Source organism: Tetrao urogallus (assembly GCF_951394365.1).
Source record: "Tetrao urogallus genome assembly, chromosome: 25".
NCBI classification, from domain to species: Eukaryota; Metazoa; Chordata; class Aves; order Galliformes; family Phasianidae; genus Tetrao; species Tetrao urogallus.
Genome location: NC_136838.1, coordinates 266407 through 282860, shown reverse-complemented (window position 1 = coordinate 282860; position 16454 = coordinate 266407). Strand labels below are relative to the sequence as shown.

General features: G+C 58.9%; 3 protein-coding genes across 3 annotated transcripts; all 3 read left to right on the top strand.

Moving 5' to 3' along the window:
- Nucleotides 1-3383: 3383 nt before the first annotated feature.
- On the top strand, nt 3384-4096 carry LOC306955352 (protein MANBAL-like; the record flags this gene model as incomplete). Its single annotated transcript, XM_079546621.1, has 2 exons — nt 3384-3533; nt 3989-4096. 2 exons carry the CDS (start codon nt 3384-3386, stop codon nt 4094-4096), a joined length of 258 nt encoding a protein of 85 aa, XP_079402747.1.
- A 4822-nt stretch (nt 4097-8918) lies between these two features.
- On the top strand, nt 8919-9631 carry LOC306955402 (protein MANBAL-like; the record flags this gene model as incomplete). The annotated part of the gene is made up of 2 exons (XM_079546685.1): nt 8919-9068; nt 9524-9631. 2 exons carry the CDS (start codon nt 8919-8921, stop codon nt 9629-9631), a joined length of 258 nt encoding a protein of 85 aa, XP_079402811.1.
- Nucleotides 9632-14447: 4816 nt separating this feature from the next.
- Nucleotides 14448-15160, top strand: LOC306955372 (protein MANBAL-like; the record flags this gene model as incomplete). The annotated part of the gene is made up of 2 exons (XM_079546645.1): nt 14448-14597; nt 15053-15160. The coding sequence occupies 2 exons, from the start codon at nt 14448-14450 to the stop codon at nt 15158-15160; spliced, it is 258 nt and encodes an 85-aa protein (XP_079402771.1).
- Between the last annotated feature and the right edge of the window lie 1294 nt (nt 15161-16454).

Sequence of the window (16454 nt, the reverse complement as noted above, 5' to 3'; positions counted from 1 at the left end):
GGGGCAGTGGTGTGGGTGCAGCACATGGGGCCGTGAGAGGGCGTGCAGCAGGGAGGGCGTTGGGCCCGAGCCGCGCTCGTGTTTGTCGCAGCGCAGGGGCTGCAGGGGATGCCAGGAGAGCAGAGCAGAGCGGGGAGAGCCGGGCTGTATGAAGGCCAGGGCATGAAGTCTTCCCTTGGCAGCTACGGAGCTGCTGGGCTTTTCCCCCAAGTCTTCAGACTGTGGGGTGATAAGGTTCCGCAGCAAAGCCAGCCGGGCCCTCCTGATACCTGGGGGTTAGGAAAGGGCAAAACAAATCAGAGTCTTTCAAGAGCACAAAGCAGTGAGGCACAGCACAAGCCATTTATTGCCTGCGTAGGTGATCTTCTCCAGGCATGTCCACTGGAGATGTGCAGAGTGCGTGTGGACAGAAAGCAAACGGAAGGGAGGGGAGGGGAGGAGGAGAAAGTAAGAAATGAAAGGAAAGGAAAAGGGAAATGTGAAGGGGAAGAGAGAAAGAGAAAAGGAAAGGAAGAGAAAAGAGAAGCGAGGCAAAGAAAAGAAAAGAAAAGAAAAGAAAGGCAAAGGAAAGCAAAAGGGGGAAAAGGGAAAAGGAAGAAAAGGAGAAGACGAGTTGCATGCCGCCGGCGCCACCCGAGGGGAATCCGGCAGCGGACCCCCCCAGCTGCCCGTCCCCCTCGTCCAGGCCCCGGGCCGCCCCCAGGCCGCCCTTAGCACCGTGACGCCGCAGGCGGTTGGTAGGGCCGGGGCAGGAAGTGCTTCGTGCCGGCGGAGAGCACTTCCGGGGCAGCGCGGCATGGCGGCGGCGGGCCGGTGAGCGGGGCCGGGAGGAGCGGGCTGTGTGCTGGGAACGGGGTCGGGCCTCGGTGCGGGGGCATGGGGCATGGAGGGGCGCTCGGGGGAGGAGCTGGCGGTGCTGCCGGCACGCAGAGGCGATGCGTGCGGCGCCGGCGAGTGCTGCGGGGTCGGGGGGCAGCTTCCTCTCAGGGAAGGCCGTGCGAGTGCGGAGCTTTGTTGGTGTTTCGGGTGTGTGAAGGAGGAGGCCCCGTAGGGCCTAGTTGTAGGCAGCAAAGCCCGGGCGGGCAGTGGAGCAAGGCGCGTGGGTGCTGTGTTGGCCGGAGGGCGCGGAGCTGGAAGAAGGTTTGTGAAGATGTGCTTCCTGTGGACGTCCCTTCTCGGGACGAGCCAGGGCTGCCGTCGTGTGTGATTGTGTTTGTTGCTTGGGAGAACTGGTGCCTTAGTAGAGTGGGGGGAGGGAGAGGGAGAGGGAGATTTTCAGACTGCCATCAGTCAGGAGCACGGCACGTTTCTGCCTGCTTTGCTCATGCTGTTGTGCGGGTCCCCGCGAAGCATCGGTGAGCCAGGGTGGCCCCGTGTGTGTGTGCCAGCATTGTGCGCGGATGTGGAATGGAGTCAGAGTGATTGTAGTGAAAATGCAGCTGGCCGTATTTATGGTAGGGAATGGTTGAATCCCCAGCCGTGAGGCGCAAGAAGAGGCGCTGGATGCTAAGGTGGAAAGCGGAGCTTGTGTGTGCCAGGAGGCAGGCGTGGTGAGGTGCGCTTTGGAGCCTGCTGTTGTTGGCGCTGGGCTCGGGAGGCCCCTGAACATGGCGCTGTGTGCTGCGTGTCCCAGCCCCAACAGATTCGCGTGTGGAAGAAGGGAGAGGATGAAGGAGGCCGAGGGCCCTTTTCTCGGGGCCGGCTCCTCTGTGGCCTCTTGCTTGCCGGAGAGAAGGGCTGCCCGCTGGGCACAGGGAGCGCCTTCTAGCTGCCGTCCCGTGCCCTGTCCTCCAGCTCCCTCCTCATGCTATGTGGAACGCCATTGCCAGCAGTGCGGCTGCCATTTTAGAACCTTCGCCGCATCACAGCCGTCACCTTGGTCACCGCTGCCCCGGCCAACACACTCGCCTCTGTGAGCTCTGGCAGCCATGTCAGGAGCAAAGAGAGCGAGGGGCGAAGCTTGCCCTATTTCCAATAGGAAGGGAGAGCTGGGGGCCCCAGTAGCGAAGAGGAGGAGGGGGGCCGCCTTGACCATCAAGCGGAGGAGGAAGGAGAAGAGAGTGCGTTTGCATCGCGCCTGGACCAGCGCTGTGACCACCTCCGTGGAGCCCATGGAGGTGGATCCACCTCTGGATGAGCCCATGGAGGTGGATCCACCTCCAGAGGAGCCCATGGAGGTGGATCCGCCTGCGGCACAGCTGGCCTGGCACCACACCACCGTGCCAGGCCCCGCATCGGCGCCATCACAGCTCCACCGCCGCTGGTCCAGGCGCTCGGCTCCTTACCCGCTGCGCGGCCCCCGCCCCCAGCATTAGCTGGGTGGCATGAGTTACCATCTGCTCCTCCTCCGAGCCTCCTCTGGAGCCAATTCTGCGGGCCCCCAGCTCCATCTTCACTCTGTTATGTCCCCGTCCCTGGTTTGCTTGTTGATTTTAGTGTTAAGTTTAGTGTTAGTGTTAGGAGTAGGTTATTGTTCACGTTCTAGTGTTAGGAGTAGGTTATTGTTCATATTTTAGAGTTAGGCATAGGTTACTTGTAGTGTTTTAGTGTTAGGCATAGGTTCCTGTTCTTATGTTAGAGTTAGGCATAGGTTACTTGTAGTGTTTTAGTGTTAGGTATAGGTTCCTGTTCATACTTGACAGTTAGGGGTAGATTGCTCGTGTCAAGTGGAAGTGAGCAGCGCTCACTCGGTAAGCACACGCCTGATTGATGGTCTGAAGACATGAGTGCGAGTGCCGTGAGCACGGAGGCCCGATGGCATCTTGGATTAATTGAATTTCCAGCTTGTGACTTTTGTGTTGCAGACCGTCGAGGAGCAGAGTGTGAGTGGCTGCGACATTGCGCTGGGCCTCAGGAGAACAGTGTGTGACTGTGTCTCGAGCATCCTGCGTGGCCGTTGCCAGGTAGGTGTGCCTTCCTTTGCAGTAAGCAGTGCTTAGGCGTGAGCCCAGCTCATCCCCCTGTCCTCAGCAGATGGGCTTTCTGCGTGCTTTATTGCTGTGCTTGGTGCCGTACGGCACAGCAGCAGCAGCAAGGCCGTGAACACGTACGTTCCCAGGTAGATGCAAATGTGCGACTGCTGGTATGAATAATATTGTTGTTAGTGTTCATGAGACAGTGGTCGTGCATGTGCGATCAAGCTCAGGGAGAAGTTGATTCTTGCCTGTTCAGCTCTTGCTGAAATGCAAGTTTGGCGTCCCTCCTTGTGGTTGGGTCGGAAGACCAAGGATATCTTGAGAGCACGTCTCTGAGTCAGGCTGGGAGTTTTTGCTAGCAGGAAGTCACACCGTCGGGGCGCACGAATGGAATGATGGCTCTCGATGATTTCCCCCTTGTAGAAAGCAGCCTCCTGGAGAGCAGCAGAGCAGCAGGCTGTGTGCGCTATGGCCGCTGAGCTGCATTTCTCGCCCCCTGAGACCCCTGAGCCCACGCTGATGGAGAACGTGCTGCACTACGGCCTCTTCTTTGGAGCCGTTTTCCAGCTTGTGTGCGTGTGGGCCATAATCCTGCCAGTTTCCAAGTGCCCAGAGACAGTAAGTAGCGCTCTGTTTGATAGAGGTTGATAGAAATGCAGAGGAAATGGGCTGGGAGGGAACAAGCTGGAGCCGTTGCCTACGGTAGCGCGCCCCGGCATTGCTGAGAGTGCGGCAGTTTGTTCTGTGCTTCCTTTGGCGTGCGTGCTGTTCCTGGTGGCACGCCAGGAGCCTGGAGGTGCAAGCTCATCTTATCGTGCTGCTGCTGCTGTGAGCGCCAGGCAGGGCGCCCCCCTGTGCAGGGACTGCCTTGCGGGAAAGGCCTGTAGACTGTAGGTTACGTGGGATTTTTGGGAAGAAGACAGAGGTGGAGTTTCTGTTGTGCCCTGATGTCAGGAAGGCAATTTGCAGCACTGGCACCCAGAGCTGCCCAGTCAGGTGACTTGAGCTCCCAAAGCGAGCTGTGGGGCAATTGTCAGAAAGTTCCCTGACTGTTTGTGAATTGATTCCTGTAGGACTGGGACGGCTTGGAGTCTAAGACTTGGGAGACGGTGAAGAAACCAAAGGCAAGTGCTGCACAGCTAAGCAAGAAAGCCAAGAAGGAAAGCAAAAAGAAACGGTGAGGGCTTGAGCGATAAGCCTCAAAGGCCAAAGGAAGCAGCGGGAATGCTTGCTGAGAGGTGCTGCAAAGGCAGCGGACTGTACGTCTGGTTTTGTGGCGTGGCCGTGCTTTCCCTTGCCCAGACATTGGAGAGGAACTGAGGAAGCTGGAAGGGCTTCTGATGCGTGACAAACAAATCGGACTTTGCCTGTGCGGGATTTCATGTCTGGCAAGAGCTGGGGACGCTGCGTTCCTTCAGGGTCCTTCAGCTCGATAGCTGTTTCAGAATGTTGATGATGAGGTGAACTTACCGCATGTGGCTGGTCACGAGCGGTATCCAGGCTATTTTATTGTCTGTTGACATATCTACAAAAGGCAACCCAAATCCCTTAGTTTAAAATAAAAGGGAAACAAACCTGTTACACCTGGTGCTGCCTCTTTCAGTAGCTGGTCAAAACATGCCTGGCTTGGGCTGGCAGCGGCAGGGCGATGAACCGGCCGGCTTCACGTCCCTCCCTGGAGATGGAGCTGCTTTTCCCGCGTTTCCATGTTGGTCTTGCCAAGTGGTGGCCTTTCAGCCAAAGCGTAACTGCTAGCGAAGAGTGTGAGCATCAGCTTGCTCTGTGAGGACTGAGAGAAAGAAAAGGAGAGGAAGCAGCGCGCGAGGAAGAAAGGTGTCCCTGCACTCAGCCCCTTGAGCTCGTCACTCAAGCTTCCCTGGTGGCTTTTTCAGCCTTGTGTAGCACTGACTGTTCCTGCTTGCCCTGGGAAGGCCAGCTGCAGCTGCGGGCAGCCGTGGCCTGCACGTCAGCCTCCCGTTGAGCCGCGAGGAGTTCAAGTGCGGGTGGGCTGGTGTGAAGAGCAGCGCTGGGAGTGGGGCAGGAGGAGAGGGCAGCGGGAGGGCTGCAGGTGAGCGCGCCTTGGGCCCAGAGCTCAGGCGTGAGCCGGGAGGGCAGCGAGCCGTGCTGCGCTGCTTCAGCTGCAATGGCTGTGAGCGCGTCATGGGCAGCGCCGCGTGTTGAGCGTCTGGGTGCTGCGAGGGCACCTTGCTGAGCCGGAGCCCGAGAGAGGAGAGGAGAGCAGAGGCCGCACGTCAAGAGTGTCTGCCTGCCATTTTGGCTTGGCGCGTTGGCGTCTTCCTCCTTCCACGAAGGAGCCTGCACGGTGCACTGGGTCCAGCGTGCTACACGGCACTGTCTTCTGCTGCCTGCCTGCCCGCCTGCCTGCTGCACTGCTGGAGAGGAAAGAGCGGATTGTCGGGCTGCGTGCAGCCAAGGAGCTGGCTGCAAAGGAGGGAAACGGAGTATTGAGGAGCGGTTAGTGCGTGTTAGGTTTGGGTGTGGATGCAGCGGGGGCCGAGTCACCTCCATCAGCTCCTCGGGGCTGGGGCCGAGCCCGGTGCGTGGGGCTGCGCTGCCTGCAGGAGGGCTGCGGGGCTGGGGCAGTGGTGTGGGTGCAGCACATGGGGCCGTGAGAGGGCGTGCAGCAGGGAGGGCGTTGGGCCCGAGCCGCGCTCGTGTTTGTCGCAGCGCAGGGGCTGCAGGGGATGCCAGGAGAGCAGAGCAGAGCGGGGAGAGCCGGGCTGTATGAAGGCCAGGGCATGAAGTCTTCCCTTGGCAGCTACGGAGCTGCTGGGCTTTTCCCCCAAGTCTTCAGACTGTGGGGTGATAAGGTTCCGCAGCAAAGCCAGCCGGGCCCTCCTGATACCTGGGGGTTAGGAAAGGGCAAAACAAATCAGAGTCTTCCAAGAGCACAAAGCAGTGAAGCACAGCACAAGCCATTTATTGCCTGCGTAGGTGATCTTCTCCAGGCATGTCCATTGGAGATGTGCAGAGTGCGTGTGGACAGAAAGCAAACGGAAGGGAGGGGAGGGCAGGGCAGGGGAGGGGAGGAGGAGAAAGTAAGAAATGAAAGGAAAGGAAAAGGGAAATGTGAAGGAGAAGAGAGAAAGAGAAAAGGAAAGGAAGAGAAAAGAGAAGCGAGGCAAAGAAAAGAAAAGAAAAGAAAAGAAAAGAAAAGAAAAGAAAGGCAAAGGAAAGCAAAAGGGGGAAAAGGAAGAAAAGGAGAAGACGAGTTGCATGCCGCCGGCGCCACCCGAGGGGAATCCGGCAGCGGACCCCCCCAGCTGCCCGTCCCCCTCGTCCAGGCCCCGGGCCGCCCCCAGGCCGCCCTTAGCACCGTGACGCCGCAGGCGGTTGGTAGGGCCGGGGCAGGAAGTGCTTCGTGCCGGCGGAGAGCACTTCCGGGGCAGCGCGGCATGGCGGCGGCGGGCCGGTGAGCGGGGCCGGGAGGAGCGGGCTGTGTGCTGGGAACGGGGTCGGGCCTCGGTGCGGGGGCATGGGGCATGGAGGGGCGCTCGGGGGAGGAGCTGGCGGTGCTGCCGGCACGCAGAGGCGATGCGTGCGGCGCCGGCGAGTGCTGCGGGGTCGAGGGGCAGCTTCCTCTCAGGGAAGGCCGTGCGAGTGCGGAGCTTTGTTGGTGTTTCGGGTGTGTGAAGGAGGAGGCCCCGTAGGGCCTAGTTGTAGGCAGCAAAGCCCGGGCGGGCAGTGGAGCAAGGCGCGTGGGTGCTGTGTTGGCCGGAGGGCGCGGAGCTGGAAGAAGGTTTGTGAAGATGTGCTTCCTGTGGACGTCCCTTCTCGGGACGAGCCAGGGCTGCCGTCGTGTGTGATTGTGTTTGTTGCTTGGGAGAACTGGTGCCTTAGTAGAGTGGGGGGAGGGAGAGGGAGAGGGAGATTTTCAGACTGCCATCAGTCAGGAGCACGGCACGTTTCTGCCTGCTTTGCTCATGCTGTTGTGCGGGTCCCCGCGAAGCATCGGTGAGCCAGGGTGGCCCCGTGTGTGTGTGCCAGCATTGTGCGCGGATGTGGAATGGAGTCAGAGTGATTGTAGTGAAAATGCAGCTGGCCGTATTTATGGTAGGGAATGGTTGAATCCCCAGCCGTGAGGCGCAAGAAGAGGCGCTGGATGCTAAGGTGGAAAGCGGAGCTTGTGTGTGCCAGGAGGCAGGCGTGGTGAGGTGCGCTTTGGAGCCTGCTGTTGTTGGCGCTGGGCTCGGGAGGCCCCTGAACATGGCGCTGTGTGCTGCGTGTCCCAGCCCCAACAGATTCGCGTGTGGAAGAAGGGAGAGGATGAAGGAGGCCGAGGGCCCTTTTCTCGGGGCCGGCTCCTCTGTGGCCTCTTGCTTGCCGGAGAGAAGGGCTGCCCGCTGGGCACAGGGAGCGCCTTCTAGCTGCCGTCCCGTGCCCTGTCCTCCAGCCCCCTCCTCATGCTATGTGGAACGCCATTGCCAGCAGTGCGGCTGCCATTTTAGAACCTTCGCCGCATCACAGCCGTCACCTTGGTCACCGCTGCCCCGGCCAACACACTCGCCTCTGTGAGCTCTGGCAGCCATGTCAGGAGCAAAGAGAGCGAGGGGCGAAGCTTGCCCTATTTCCAATAGGAAGGGAGAGCTGGGGGCCCCAGTAGCGAAGAGGAGGAGGGGGGCCGCCTTGACCATCAAGCGGAGGAGGAAGGAGAAGAGAGTGCGTTTGCATCGCGCCTGGACCAGCGCTGTGACCACCTCCGTGGAGCCCATGGAGGTGGATCCACCTCTGGATGAGCCCATGGAGGTGGATCCACCTCCAGAGGAGCCCATGGAGGTGGATCCGCCTGCGGCACAGCTGGCCTGGCACCACACCACCGTGCCAGGCCCCGCATCGGCGCCATCACAGCTCCACCGCCGCTGGTCCAGGCGCTCGGCTCCTTACCCGCTGCGCGGCCCCCGCCCCCAGCATTAGCTGGGTGGCATGAGTTACCATCTGCTCCTCCTCCGAGCCTCCTCTGGAGCCAATTCTGCGGGCCCCCAGCTCCATCTTCACTCTGTTATGTCCCCGTCCCTGGTTTGCTTGTTGATTTTAGTGTTAAGTTTAGTGTTAGTGTTAGGAGTAGGTTATTGTTCACGTTCTAGTGTTAGGAGTAGGTTATTGTTCATATTTTAGAGTTAGGCATAGGTTACTTGTAGTCTTTTAGTGTTAGGCATAGGTTCCTGTTCTTATGTTAGAGTTAGGCATAGGTTACTTGTAGTGTTTTAGTGTTAGGCATAGGTTCCTGTTCATACTTGACAGTTAGGGGTAGATTGCTCGTGTCAAGTGGAAGTGAGCAGCGCTCACTCGGTAAGCACACGCCTGATTGATGGTCCGAAGACATGAGTGCGAGTGCCGTGAGCACGGAGGCCCGATGGCATCTTGGATTAATTGAATTTCCAGCTTGTGACTTTTGTGTTGCAGACCGTCGAGGAGCAGAGTGTGAGTGGCTGCGACATTGCGCTGGGCCTCAGGAGAACAGTGTGTGACTGTGTCTCGAGCATCCTGCGTGGCCGTTGCCAGGTAGGTGTGCCTTCCTTTGCAGTAAGCAGTGCTTAGGCGTGAGCCCAGCTCATCCCCCTGTCCTCAGCAGATGGGCTTTCTGCGTGCTTTATTGCTGTGCTTGGTGCCGTACGGCACAGCAGCAGCAGCAAGGCCGTGAACACGTACGTTCCCAGGTAGATGCAAATGTGCGACTGCTGGTATGAATAATATTGTTGTTAGTGTTCATGAGACAGTGGTCGTGCATGTGCGATCAAGCTCAGGGAGAAGTTGATTCTTGCCTGTTCAGCTCTTGCTGAAATGCAAGTTTGGCGTCCCTCCTTGTGGTTGGGTCGGAAGACCAAGGATATCTTGAGAGCACGTCTCTGAGTCAGGCTGGGAGTTTTTGCTAGCAGGAAGTCACACCGTCGGGGCGCACGAATGGAATGATGGCTCTCGATGATTTCCCCCTTGTAGAAAGCAGCCTCCTGGAGAGCAGCAGAGCAGCAGGCTGTGTGCGCTATGGCCGCTGAGCTGCATTTCTCGCCCCCTGAGACCCCTGAGCCCACGCTGATGGAGAACGTGCTGCACTACGGCCTCTTCTTTGGAGCCGTTTTCCAGCTTGTGTGCGTGTGGGCCATAATCCTGCCAGTTTCCAAGTGCCCAGAGACAGTAAGTAGCGCTCTGTTTGATAGAGGTTGATAGAAATGCAGAGGAAATGGGCTGGGAGGGAACAAGCTGGAGCCGTTGCCTACGGTAGCGCGCCCCGGCATTGCTGAGAGTGCGGCAGTTTGTTCTGTGCTTCCTTTGGCGTGCGTGCTGTTCCTGGTGGCACGCCAGGAGCCTGGAGGTGCAAGCTCATCTTATCGTGCTGCTGCTGCTGTGAGCGCCAGGCAGGGCGCCCCCCTGTGCAGGGACTGCCTTGCGGGAAAGGCCTGTAGACTGTAGGTTACGTGGGATTTTTGGGAAGAAGACAGAGGTGGAGTTTCTGTTGTGCCCTGATGTCAGGAAGGCAATTTGCAGCACTGGCACCCAGAGCTGCCCAGTCAGGTGACTTGAGCTCCCAAAGCGAGCTGTGGGGCAATTGTCAGAAAGTTCCCTGACTGTTTGTGAATTGATTCCTGTAGGACTGGGACGGCTTGGAGTCTAAGACTTGGGAGACGGTGAAGAAACCAAAGGCAAGTGCTGCACAGCTAAGCAAGAAAGCCAAGAAGGAAAGCAAAAAGAAACGGTGAGGGCTTGAGCGATAAGCCTCAAAGGCCAAAGGAAGCAGCGGGAATGCTTGCTGAGAGGTGCTGCAAAGGCAGCGGACTGTACGTCTGGTTTTGTGGCGTGGCCGTGCTTTCCCTTGCCCAGACATTGGAGAGGAACTGAGGAAGCTGGAAGGGCTTCTGATGCGTGACAAACAAATCGGACTTTGCCTGTGCGGGATTTCATGTCTGGCAAGAGCTGGGGACGCTGCGTTCCTTCAGGGTCCTTCAGCTCGATAGCTGTTTCAGAATGTTGATGATGAGGTGAACTTACCGCATGTGGCTGGTCACGAGCGGTATCCAGGCTATTTTATTGTCTGTTGACATATCTACAAAAGGCAACCCAAATCCCTTAGTTTAAAATAAAAGGGAAACAAACCTGTTACACCTGGTGCTGCCTCTTTCAGTAGCTGGTCAAAACATGCCTGGCTTGGGCTGGCAGCGGCAGGGCGATGAACCGGCCGGCTTCACGTCCCTCCCTGGAGATGGAGCTGCTTTTCCCGCGTTTCCATGTTGGTCTTGCCAAGTGGTGGCCTTTCAGCCAAAGCGTAACTGCTAGCGAAGAGTGTGAGCATCAGCTTGCTCTGTGAGGACTGAGAGAAAGAAAAGGAGAGGAAGCAGCGCGCGAGGAAGAAAGGTGTCCCTGCACTCAGCCCCTTGAGCTCGTCACTCAAGCTTCCCTGGTGGCTTTTTCAGCCTTGTGTAGCACTGACTGTTCCTGCTTGCCCTGGGAAGGCCAGCTGCAGCTGCGGGCAGCCGTGGCCTGCACGTCAGCCTCCCGTTGAGCCGCGAGGAGTTCAAGTGCGGGTGGGCTGGTGTGAAGAGCAGCGCTGGGAGTGGGCAGGAGGAGAGGGCAGCGGGAGGGCTGCAGGTGAGCGCGCCTTGGGCCCAGAGCTCAGGCGTGAGCCGGGAGGGCAGCGAGCCGTGCTGCGCTGCTTCAGCTGCAATGGCTTTGAGCGCGTCATGGGCAGCGCCGCGTGTTGAGCGTCTGGGTGCTGCGAGGGCACCTTGCTGAGCCGGAGCCCGAGAGAGGAGAGGAGAGCAGAGGCCGCACGTCAAGAGTGTCTGCCTGCCATTTTGGCTTGGCGCGTTGGCGTCTTCCTCCTTCCACGAAGGAGCCTGCACGGTGCACTGGGTCCAGCGTGCTACACGGCACTGTCTTCTGCTGCCTGCCTGCCTGCCTGCCTGCCCGCCTGCCTGCTGCACTGCTGGAGAGGAAAGAGCGGATTGTCGGGCTGCGTGCAGCCAAGGAGCTGGCTGCAAAGGAGGGAAACGGAGTATTGAGGAGCGGTTAGTGCGTGTTAGGTTTGGGTGTGGATGCAGCGGGGGCCGAGTCACCTCCATCAGCTCCTCGGGGCTGGGGCCGAGCCCGGTGCGTGGGGCTGCGCTGCCTGCAGGAGGGCTGCGGGGCTGGGGCAGTGGTGTGGGTGCAGCACATGGGGCCGTGAGAGGGCGTGCAGCAGGGAGGGCGTTGGGCCCGAGCCGCGCTCATGTTTGTCGCAGCGCAGGGGCTGCAGGGGATGCCAGGAGAGCAGAGCAGAGCGGGGAGAGCCGGGCTGTATGAAGGCCAGGGCATGAAGTCTTCCCTTGGCAGCTACGGAGCTGCTGGGCTTTTCCCCCAAGTCTTCAGACTGTGGGGTGATAAGGTTCCGCAGCAAAGCCAGCCGGTCCCTCCTGATACCTGGGGGTTAGGAAAGGGCAAAACAAATCAGAGTCTTCCAAGAGCACAAAGCAGTGAAGCACAGCACAAGCCATTTATTGCCTGCGTAGGTGATCTTCTCCAGGCATGTCCATTGGAGATGTGCAGAGTGCGTGTGGACAGAAAGCAAACGGAAGGGAGGGGAGGGGAGGAGGAGAAAGTAAGAAATGAAAGGAAAGGAAAAGGGAAATGTGAAGGGGAAGAGAGAAAGAGAAAAGGAAAGGAAGAGAAAAGAGAAGCGAGGCAAAGAAAAGAAAAGAAAAGAAAAGAAAGGCAAAGGAAAGCAAAAGGGGGAAAAGGGAAAAGGAAGAAAAGGAGAAGACGAGTTGCATGCCGCCGGCGCCACCCGAGGGGAATCCGGCAGCGGACCCCCCCAGCTGCCCGTCCCCCTCGTCCAGGCCCCGGGCCGCCCCCAGGCCGCCCTTAGCACCGTGACGCCGCAGGCGGTTGGTAGGGCCGGGGCAGGAAGTGCTTCGTGCCGGCGGAGAGCACTTCCGGGGCAGCGCGGCATGGCGGCGGCGGGCCGGTGAGCGGGGCCGGGAGGAGCGGGCTGTGTGCTGGGAACGGGGTCGGGCCTCGGTGCGGGGGCATGGGGCATGGAGGGGCGCTCGGGGGAGGAGCTGGCGGTGCTGCCGGCACGCAGAGGCGATGCGTGCGGCGCCGGCGAGTGCTGCGGGGTCGGGGGGCAGCTTCCTCTCAGGGAAGGCCGTGCGAGTGCGGAGCTTTGTTGGTGTTTCGGGTGTGTGAAGGAGGAGGCCCCGTAGGGCCTAGTTGTAGGCAGCAAAGCCCGGGCGGGCAGTGGAGCAAGGCGCGTGGGTGCTGTGTTGGCCGGAGGGCGCGGAGCTGGAAGAAGGTTTGTGAAGATGTGCTTCCTGTGGACGTCCCTTCTCGGGACGAGCCAGGGCTGCCGTCGTGTGTGATTGTGTTTGTTGCTTGGGAGAACTGGTGCCTTAGTAGAGTGGAGGGAGGGAGAGGGAGAGGGAGAGGGAGATTTTCAGACTGCCATCAGTCAGGAGCACGGCACGTTTCTGCCTGCTTTGCTCATGCTGTTGTGCGGGTCCCCGCGAAGCATCGGTGAGCCAGGGTGGCCCCGTGTGTGTGTGCCAGCATTGTGCGCGGATGTGGAATGGAGTCAGAGTGATTGTAGTGAAAATGCAGCTGGCCGTATTTATGGTAGGGAATGGTTGAATCCCCAGCCGTGAGGCGCAAGAAGAGGCGCTGGATGCTAAGGTGGAAAGCGGAGCTTGTGTGTGCCAGGAGGCAGGCGTGGTGAGGTGCGCTTTGGAGCCTGCTGTTGTTGGCGCTGGGCTCGGGAGGCCCCTGAACATGGCGCTGTGTGCTGCGTGTCCCAGCCCCAACAGATTCGCGTGTGGAAGAAGGGAGAGGATGAAGGAGGCCGAGGGCCCTTTTCTCGGGGCCGGCTCCTCTGTGGCCTCTTGCTTGCCGGAGAGAAGGGCTGCCCGCTGGGCACAGGGAGCGCCTTCTAGCTGCCGTCCCGTGCCCTGTCCTCCAGCCCCCTCCTCATGCTATGTGGAACGCCATTGCCAGCAGTGCGGCTGCCATTTTAGAACCTTCGCCGCATCGCAGCCGTCACCTTGGTCACCGCTGCCCCGGCCAACACACTCGCCTCTGTGAGCTCTGGCAGCCATGTCAGGAGCAAAGAGAGCGAGGGGCGAAGCTTGCCCTATTTCCAATAGGAAGGGAGAGCTGGGGGCCCCAGTAGCGAAGAGGAGGAGGGGGGCCGCCTTGACCATCAAGCGGAGGAGGAAGGAGAAGAGAGTGCGTTTGCATCGCGCCTGGACCAGCGCTGTGACCACCTCCGTGGAGCCCATGGAGGTGGATCCACCTCTGGATGAGCCCATGGAGGTGGATCCACCTCCAGAGGAGCCCATGGAGGTGGATCCGCCTGCGGCACAGCTGGCCTGGCACCACACCACCGTGCCAGGCCCCGCATCGGCGCCATCACAGCTCCACCGCCGCTGGTCCAGGCGCTTGGCTCCTTACCCGCTGCGCGGCCCCCGCCCCCAGCATTAGCTGGGTGGCATGAGTTACCATCTGCTCCTCCTCCGAGCCTCCTCTGGAGCCAATTCTGCGGGCCCCCAGCTCCATCTTCACTCTGTTATGTCCCCGTCCCTGGTTTGCTTGTTGATTTTAGTGTTAAGTTTAGTGTTAGTGTTAGGAGTAGGTTATTGTTCACATTCTAGTGTTAGGAGTAGGTTATTGTTCATATTTTAGAGTTAGGCATAGGTTACTTGTAGTCTTTTAGTGTTAGGCATAGGTTCCTGTTCTTATGTTAGAGTTAGGCATAGGTTACTTGTAGTGTTTTAGTGTTAGGCATAGGTTCCTGTTCATACTTGACAGTTAGGGGTAGATTGCTCGTGTCAAGTGGAAGTGAGCAGCGCTCACTCGGTAAGCACACGCCTGATTGATGGTCCGAAGACATGAGTGCGAGTGCCGTGAGCACGGAGGCCCGATGGCATCTTGGATTAATTGAATTTCCAGCTTGTGACTTTTGTGTTGCAGACCGTCGAGGAGCAGAGTGTGAGTGGCTGCGACATTGCGCTGGGCCTCAGGAGAACAGTGTGTGACTGTGTCTCGAGCATCCTGCGTGGCCGTTGCCAGGTAGGTGTGCCTTCCTTTGCAGTAAGCAGTGCTTAGGCGTGAGCCCAGCTCATCCCCCTGTCCTCAGCAGATGGGCTTTCTGCGTGCTTTATTGCTGTGCTTGGTGCCGTACGGCACAGCAGCAGCAGCAAGGCCGTGAACACGTACGTTCCCAGGTAGATGCAAATGTGCGACTGCTGGTATGAATAATATTGTTGTTAGTGTTCATGAGACAGTGGTCGTGCATGTGCGATCAAGCTCAGGGAGAAGTTGATTCTTGCCTGTTCAGCTCTTGCTGAAATGCAAGTTTGGCGTCCCTCCTTGTGGTTGGGTCGGAAGACCAAGGATATCTTGAGAGCACGTCTCTGAGTCAGGCTGGGAGTTTTTGCTAGCAGGAAGTCACACCGTCGGGGCGCACGAATGGAATGATGGCTCTCGATGATTTCCCCCTTGTAGAAAGCAGCCTCCTGGAGAGCAGCAGAGCAGCAGGCTGTGTGCGCTATGGCCGCTGAGCTGCATTTCTCGCCCCCTGAGACCCCTGAGCCCACGCTGATGGAGAACGTGCTGCGCTACGGCCTCTTCTTTGGAGCCGTTTTCCAGCTTGTGTGCGTGTGGGCCATAATCCTGCCAGTTTCCAAGTGCCCAGAGACAGTAAGTAGCGCTCTGTTTGATAGAGGTTGATAGAAATGCAGAGGAAATGGGCTGGGAGGGAACAAGCTGGAGCCGTTGCCTACGGTAGCGCGCCCCGGCATTGCTGAGAGTGCGGCAGTTTGTTCTGTGCTTCCTTTGGCGTGCGTGCTGTTCCTGGTGGCACGCCAGGAGCCTGGAGGTGCAAGCTCATCTTATCGTGCTGCTGCTGCTGTGAGCGCCAGGCAGGGCGCCCCCCTGTGCAGGGACTGCCTTGCGGGAAAGGCCTGTAGACTGTAGGTTACGTGGGATTTTTGGGAAGAAGACAGAGGTGGAGTTTCTGTTGTGCCCTGATGTCAGGAAGGCAATTTGCAGCACTGGCACCCAGAGCTGCCCAGTCAGGTGACTTGAGCTCCCAAAGCGAGCTGTGGGGCAATTGTCAGAAAGTTCCCTGACTGTTTGTGAATTGATTCCTGTAGGACTGGGACGGCTTGGAGTCTAAGACTTGGGAGACGGTGAAGAAACCAAAGGCAAGTGCTGCACAGCTAAGCAAGAAAGCCAAGAAGGAAAGCAAAAAGAAACGGTGAGGGCTTGAGCGATAAGCCTCAAAGGCCAAAGGAAGCAGCGGGAATGCTTGCTGAGAGGTGCTGCAAAGGCAGCGGACTGTACGTCTGGTTTTGTGGCGTGGCCGTGCTTTCCCTTGCCCGGACATTGGAGAGGAACTGAGGAAGCTGGAAGGGCTTCTGATGCGTGACAAACAAATCGGACTTTGCCTGTGCGGGATTTCATGTCTGGCAAGAGCTGGGGACGCTGCGTTCCTTCAGGGTCCTTCAGCTCGATAGCTGTTTCAGAATGTTGATGATGAGGTGAACTTACCGCATGTGGCTGGTCACGAGCGGTATCCAGGCTATTTTATTGTCTGTTGACATATCTACAAAAGGCAACCCAAATCCCTTAGTTTAAAATAAAAGGGAAACAAACCTGTTACACCTGGTGCTGCCTCTTTCAGTAGCTGGTCAAAACATGCCTGGCTTGGGCTGGCAGCGGCAGGGCGATGAACCGGCCGGCTTCACGTCCCTCCCTGGAGATGGAGCTGCTTTTCCCGCGTTTCCATGTTGGTCTTGCCAAGTGGTGGCCTTTCAGCCAAAGCGTAACTGCTAGCGAAGAGTGTGAGCATCAGCTTGCTCTGTGAGGACTGAGAGAAAGAAAAGGAGAGGAAGCAGCGCGCGAGGAAGAAAGGTGTCCCTGCACTCAGCCCCTTGAGCTCGTCACTCAAGCTTCCCTGGTGGCTTTTTCAGCCTTGTGTAGCACTGACTGTTCCTGCTTGCCCTGGGAAGGCCAGCTGCAGCTGCGGGCAGCCGTGGCCTGCACGTCAGCCTCCCGTTGAGCCGCGAGGAGTTCAAGTGCGGGTGGGCTGGTGTGAAGAGCAGCGCTGGGAGTGGGGCAGGAGGAGAGGGCAGCGGGAGGGCTGCAGGTGAGCGCGCCTTGGGCCCAGAGCTCAGGCGTGAGCCGGGAGGGCAGCGAGCCGTGCTGCACTGCTTCAGCTGCAATGGCTTTGAGCGCGTCATGGGCAGCGCCGCGTGTTGAGCGTCTGGGTGCTGCGAGGGCACCTTGCTGAGCCGGAGCCCGAGAGAGGAGAGGAGAGCAGAGGCCGCACGTCAAGAGTGTCTGCCTGCCATTTTGGCTTGGCGCGTTGGCGTCTTCCTCCTTCCACGAAGGAGCCTGCACGGTGCACTGGGTCCAGCGTGCTACACGGCACTGTCTTCTGCTGCCTGCCTGCCTGCCTGCCCGCCTGCCTGCTGCACTGCTGGAGAGGAAAGAGCGGATTGTCGGGCTGCGTGCAGCCAAGGAGCTGGCTGCAAAGGAGGGAAACGGAGTATT